Raw genomic sequence first — 6,475 nt, forward strand, 5'->3', positions numbered from 1 at the left:
ATCTCTTTCTCAATTATATCCAACTGAATTCAGAATACCTGACATCTTAGAGTTCAAACAGAGCATTTGTGCTTTGAAGTCGTCACATTCTAGTTAACCAAATTTCGTGCTGAGTTCTTTTAGGCGGGGCATTTCCTCGACCTTTGCTTGTTTCCAACAGGATTAGAAATTCTTTTGTTCACCTTTTCAACTAAAAATAAATAAATAAATAAACTTGAGAACATTTTTTTTTTTATCGAAAGAGGGGTACATAATTGGATTTGTTGGGTGTAGAGTGGGGGAGATACAAAATTCAATTTAAGCAACTCTGTGTCTACTTCCTAATGATTCATATCTTCTCAGACTACTCACAGCAAGATCGAATATACAAAATAATTAATATCAATCACAAATGCCTATAGGACCACAAAATCAACTCTACAACACATTGCAGAAAGGCACTTACATTCCAAACGCAACCTGAAAAGGCACTCTTGGAGTTCCTCAGACAAAAATTTACAAACTCAGTAGATTGCTCATATTCTACTGATTTTGCAGGTGTCATATTGTTCGAAGAAACCCACGAACTTCAATGAGAAAACTGTGTAAATTCTTCCGGAATCTCTGGAAATTTACACGGTCAAGTGTCGTAGAAAGGTTGTTTGAATTTGTGAGAGACTGGAGAGCATTTGTTAGCCGTAATCGGAACATTTGGTTGGTCTGCCTTTCTATCAATTCATTCACTAAATTCTGCAACAAAAATTCCAACTCAGAAGGACGAACGAAAGACGAAAATCAGCAGATAATGTCAATCATCAGTCAAGCATAATCCGGTAAATTGTGTCATTACAGCCAAGGTTCTGTATTTCTAAAACCAGTTCACCAAAATTTGCATGGACATCTATGCAAAATCCACCACGACTTGATTCCAGTAATCTATTAACATAAGGTAGACGAGAATGACAATTATGGCATGTATGGTAAGTGGATTAGACAGTACAGAACATTATCAAGAAAGAAAATGAGCTAAAATCTTGTCCAAAGTAGTGTGAAGCATGTACCAAACATGCAGTAAAAATAATCCTAATTGTTATTTCTACAACTGATGCATAATAATCCATATCAAGTAAATTGCACTAGTATGATCCACAAACCCTAGTTGTTCTTTTAGTTCTTTCGAGTATTTTCACAACGATTAGAGAATAAGCTTACTGCATCTAACAGAGCAAAGATGCGAGTCCGACTGTTACTTGATTGAGCATGTTGAAGATATATGACAGCTAGAAGTTCTTAGGGGGTATATCTTAACTATTATTTGACCTTTGCAAAGATGGTAAATTTAAAGAGTTAACAAATTTATAGATAAACAAGGTGTATTGCCAGACAAGAAAACCAACATACCTGATAAACACTTTGTTCACACAGTATCAATGGGAAAAGTGCATCTGCTGCAGAACTTACAAGATCCATGCTGAAACCACAAAGAAATATAACCATCATTATATGTTTAACGACATCCAAACAACCAGAATAATATGGTCATTTAATGTAAACAATATCATATTTGCATAGTCGTAGGGAGGACCCTTATTAAAGCAGTAAAAATCTTGTTAGTTATAATGTCTAGTAATATGGAGTACTGCATACAAAAAATATGCACTACATTTCTTACAAACAAAAAGCTTATTTAAATAATACTTACCTGTAGTCCTCAAAAAGAAGAAGTTGCAGCAATGAACAAAGGAACCGACTCAGTATGCCTTCTCGAACTTTTCCACCAGGATCCTTATAACTGGTAACATGTGAACCTAAACCAACTTTATCCATTCCTTTTTCCTTGTAATGATAGGATGAAAGTGCTTTTAGAGCCCTTAGACATAAGTCAACAACTTCACCTTCCTAATCAAGGAAAAGGGATAATTTGGTGAAGGTAAAGAGCTTAGTAGACATTTAGCAGCAGAATTCTAATTGCAATAATTTTTTTGTTTTTTCGAAATTGACAAGATGAACCAATCCTTCAGGGAATATACTCTAGTATTTAACTAGAGACTCGTACATCCAGCACCAGATTTTACCTGATGATGAAGCCCGAAATCAAGAGTTTCTGCTATATGACCAAAGGCTTCAATGTTTAATTGAGCGACTATTTCAGGGTAAACCTCCAGCATGTGCGATAGTAGAGAGAAATACTGTCCAAGGAAAATATTAGCTCCCCATTAATGCTCTGAAGTTTTCACCTCTATAAATCACACACCAAAAAGGAGAAGGAAAGAAAAATCTATACACTGTGACAAAGCTTGGGATATTTCAGCATCTCCAAAGTAATCAGAGGGGTTACTATGTGAAGACCCATAAATACAACCTGTATAAGGAATCTATCAGGAAATTTAGGAATAATCTATGGGAATCATGCAAGACAAACGCTGTGTTTTCATCAGATGGGAGTACTACAAGAGTGTACCTGAGAAATGCTCACACCATAAGCCTCGAGGGGTTCAGATGCAAAGTCAACCTGCACGCACACTTTCATTTGAATCATGGAATCTTCATATCATATGTAATTCAAAGACAAAGCCAAAAAATTAAATCCATTAACAGGACAAGAATCTGCAAAATGCAATGCAACTATCTTGAACATTATCCATTGCCAAAAAAGGCACAGATTGCTTCTGTTAACTTGTCACTAGCTTGAGAAGAACTCACATTCTTGTCTTTCATGTTATCCCATGATAATAGGTCAAATGTTACTTTGAATTTGTCCTCTTTCTTGTATTTCTTTTGTTGATTGGACATAAATTCAAATTGGAGTCTTCAAGTCGGGGATCACTTAGTTTGAGATTCTAGATAAATCCTTTTAAATTTTTTCCTCTTTCTTGACCAGTGAGATCAAATAAAATTAGGGAGCTTTCATTCACAGCCCAGAAATCTCTCCCAACAACCAAGTTCTTCCTTCACTCACTACTGAATTTAAAACAAAATTTCTGTCTTAGCCAACTCCACCTCAACTTCACTCCACCACCTCTCAACCTCACCATCCTCATCTCTGTTCTTCGGCTTAAGGTCTATCAAATATAAAGAAGAATCTAAGAGCCTCATTAAAGCTTGATTTTTATTGTGTTTAATCTTGTTGAAATCAGAAACCTGATACATGAGAAGATTTGAGAAATGATAACTCAGAAGAGCCTGTAATTATAGATGCTTCTTTCTCTAAAAAATGGAAAAATAAGCAATCACTAGTATGTATGATAGGAAAACTAAGTTAAATTTTGACTCAAGAAAAAGTAAATTGCACTTGAGAATAAAAATCAAACATAATTTTCTACACAAACAAAATAATGTTTTCGTGTTTTCTTAGAAAAAAAGAGGGGCATCATGGGAGACATGGAAATATCTTTTTCTAGAATCTTCAACATCAAAGCTTCAATAAAGATAAAAGTTAGAAGGTCGAATAAAAGATTGCAATGGAGAAAGCCATCTTGCTCTTGAAATAGGCAAGTAGTAGATTTACAGCAGTGAGACCCAAGTTTAGTTACTTGATAATAAATAAAAGCACGACATTTGTAAAAAATTGACATGAAAATGTTGCACACTAGAGCAAATGGTTCCTGCTGCTTTGAATTTATTTGAATGGTGGTCTCATAATAGTACCAATCTTCCAAAAGAAGAGTTATCCTAGGACTTTCACAATTCACGTTCCGTACATGCCACTGAATATTACAAATGCGATAAATCTAGTGCCCTTGGGAGAAAAGAAATTTCTTAATGGTGAAATGAATGAGTAAAAGAGTTACCAGATCCTTCGAACACAGATTTGCAAGGAGTTGTAGAAGGGCCCGTAAATCCTTGTATCTATCTGTATCTGCTTCACTAAGTAAGCTGTTTGAAAGGCTAACTGATATCTGAAAGTAAAAATATAACTCATGTCACATGAGCAAAATAAATAAAGGATGGTGAAATCGCAAGTGTCAACTTTCTACTTGATTATTAATAGTTCTTTTACAAACAGCGATCAAGATTTAGAAATATCTATTTAAATAAATATTCATGCCACTGTACCACAATAATCCAAAATATGTGCACTCCAATTTGTCAAAAAAGCATGTTGCATTCCATCTTTTACTGTCCATATCTTGCTCAATTGCATGTTTAGAAACAGCATCCTTGTCCATAAAAGTTGACATGGTTAGCCCCTCCAACCATTTGTTAAGATCATACATTGAGTAAGCCCCCTCCTTATATCCATGCCCTTATTGGTACTTGGTTCACCACCAGACCATGACTTTTATGTGCGGGTTAGTGTAGATTATAATTTCAGAACTGGGTTCGAGTTTAAACGCATTTAAAATGTAATACTTCTCTTAATCTATAATTGAATTTATAATTTCGACCAAGTATTTGAAATCCAGTCTCTAGATGATACAAAAATTAAATAACATTGAAAAGGATTTCAAGATACTCCATGTTTGGAAAGGCTTGAAATCCATCATTAAGAATTACAGTGCAGGATGGATTTGACTGCGATTTCAAGTCTGTAAGAAGACAAGACTCATAACTATTGTAACAAGTTAAATATTCTTGGGTTCTAAATCTTCAATAGAACGGATCCTTGGAATAATTTGCTTTTCATGTCTTATTTTCAGAAGTACTCACACAAATAGCAGCATATGTACATCTGCACTCTGATGAACTGTTCTCTATAAAATTTTAGAAGGAAGTTGGTATTGCTCCAACTATTGCACCTATCCAAGAGAGATCACACTAAATGGGAAGAGTCTAGGCATCTTTCAAGGAACAAGAGAAAGGAACTCAAATCCACCCAAAAGGTAAAATCAAGTCAATGAACAAGAAATACAGTGAGTTATTGATAAGCAAGACTTCGATACAGAACTATTTTTTATGAGAACCATCATTCGACATTAGCAGTATGCACTGCATGACAGTGCCCATTAACACCGCGGTAACTGGTCAAATTTGGTCCATGCTTAGTGCTTTCTTTCTTCTACCATCGTTAGTCTTATCTGTAAATTGAACTGTAGAGGAAATATGGGGATATTAATAAAGGCCATGATATGATTCCTAAAGTTCAAATCCCTACAAGACAAATCTAAAGGTTAAATGGTGGGAAGGAATTAAGAGAAATAAAAATAATTTGTAGTAGTTAAAATTTCAAGTTATAACCTCCTCAATATATTTTCATAGGGTTTTGCACTTTATGTAGAGCCCATGGGTTAGAGATTATCTGTGGAGTGTTATCCTGTGATGCTTCATAGAAGACAGGTTTGCAATCCTATGTTGTTTTTATATGAGTCACAGTTATATGTATAGGAAACTGATCTAATACATGATTCACACTAAATTTCATTTATGATTTAAAATAGTTCGCATGCATGTTTACATTATTAGCCTATTGTAAGCCTTACTGGGCATTCTTACCTGCGACCTCATTAAGAAGTCCCAGTACAAATCCATTCAAAGAGGTGTTTTGGATGGATAACATTTTCAATGACGTTCTAGAGGAAGAAATTTTATTCCTCAAACAATTCCCAGAGAGAACACTGTCGCTGTTCATTTTGCAGCCAAATATAAGTTTCATTTTGCTCCAACTGTAGCAAACTAACACAAAGTAGGTTCAACCATTCAAGGTAGGTTTTTTTATAGAACAAATATATCTCGTAGCCTCTTTAGGCGTTGTAAATTTATCAAATTGTAAAGTTTCTACTTCAATTCTTGTTCTTGCCATATTGATTAGATTACTTCAAAGAATTAACGTCAGGCCAAAATGAATACCTTGCCGATATTGTGAGATGAGTACAGCTGAAGCAGACGTGTACAGAAGTCAACAGCAGCAGCAGTTTCACGGGCCTCTAAGTAGATTATTTGGCCGTCCACCCAATCGACGACAAATTTGAGTAGAAGATAGACAACTACCGACTAATATAGGCAAAAATAGAACACATTATAAATCAATCCAATGGTGTTCAATTGTTTTCACCAAAAAGGGGTGAAATTAAATACACAATCACCAAGATAAACATAAAATTTAGAAACAATGAAAATGGTGTTTAACATATCCGCAAATTATTAAGCAGAAATTTAACGACAATAAATAAAATCATAAACAACCTGTCAAAGGACTGGAGAAATGCATCAAATTTTTAACAGGAGGAAAACCGAAACTGTTTGGTAAATAAGAGTATTCAATGTATTTATTATACATGTTCTTTCAGCAGATAATTCTTCACATACACAGTACATTTGAGTTGATTTTTTAAATCTTGAGTTGTTAGTTTTGCTTAAATAGAAGAGAATCTTTCATATATATTGCAGCTCAAATTGTAATTTTTACATGAGACCTAGTGTAAGAATATGGAAAATAACTGTGCATATTTTGTCAAAAGCACTAATATAGTTGGATTCACTGAATTTTAATCATCTTAGTAAATAAGCCAGACAGTTTTCTCTAGTTGAAATTTCTTGATTAGACAATTGCATGCCC

The 6,475-nt window shown here is 34.4% G+C and overlaps 1 protein-coding gene across 1 annotated transcript in view; it reads right to left on the reverse strand.

The window, feature by feature from the left end:
* Nucleotides 1-206: 206 nt before the first annotated feature.
* Nucleotides 207-6,475, reverse strand: part of LOC111376915 (exportin-4) — a 44,557-nt gene continuing 38,288 nt past the window's right edge. The window contains exons 32-39 of the mRNA XM_022999926.1: nt 5,767-5,910; nt 3,771-3,878; nt 2,441-2,491; nt 2,264-2,341; nt 2,055-2,168; nt 1,682-1,878; nt 1,381-1,450; nt 207-729 (exon numbers count right to left, since the gene is read on the reverse strand). Coding sequence (XP_022855694.1) covers nt 541-729; nt 1,381-1,450; nt 1,682-1,878; nt 2,055-2,168; nt 2,264-2,341; nt 2,441-2,491; nt 3,771-3,878; nt 5,767-5,910 — 951 coding nt within the window. The 3' untranslated portion in view covers nt 207-540. The remainder of the gene's footprint in view (nt 730-1,380; nt 1,451-1,681; nt 1,879-2,054; nt 2,169-2,263; nt 2,342-2,440; nt 2,492-3,770; nt 3,879-5,766; nt 5,911-6,475) is intronic.

This window comes from Olea europaea, unplaced genomic scaffold (genome assembly GCF_002742605.1).
Source record: "Olea europaea var. sylvestris unplaced genomic scaffold, O_europaea_v1 scaffold1576, whole genome shotgun sequence".
NCBI lineage: Eukaryota > Viridiplantae > Streptophyta > Magnoliopsida > Lamiales > Oleaceae > Olea > Olea europaea.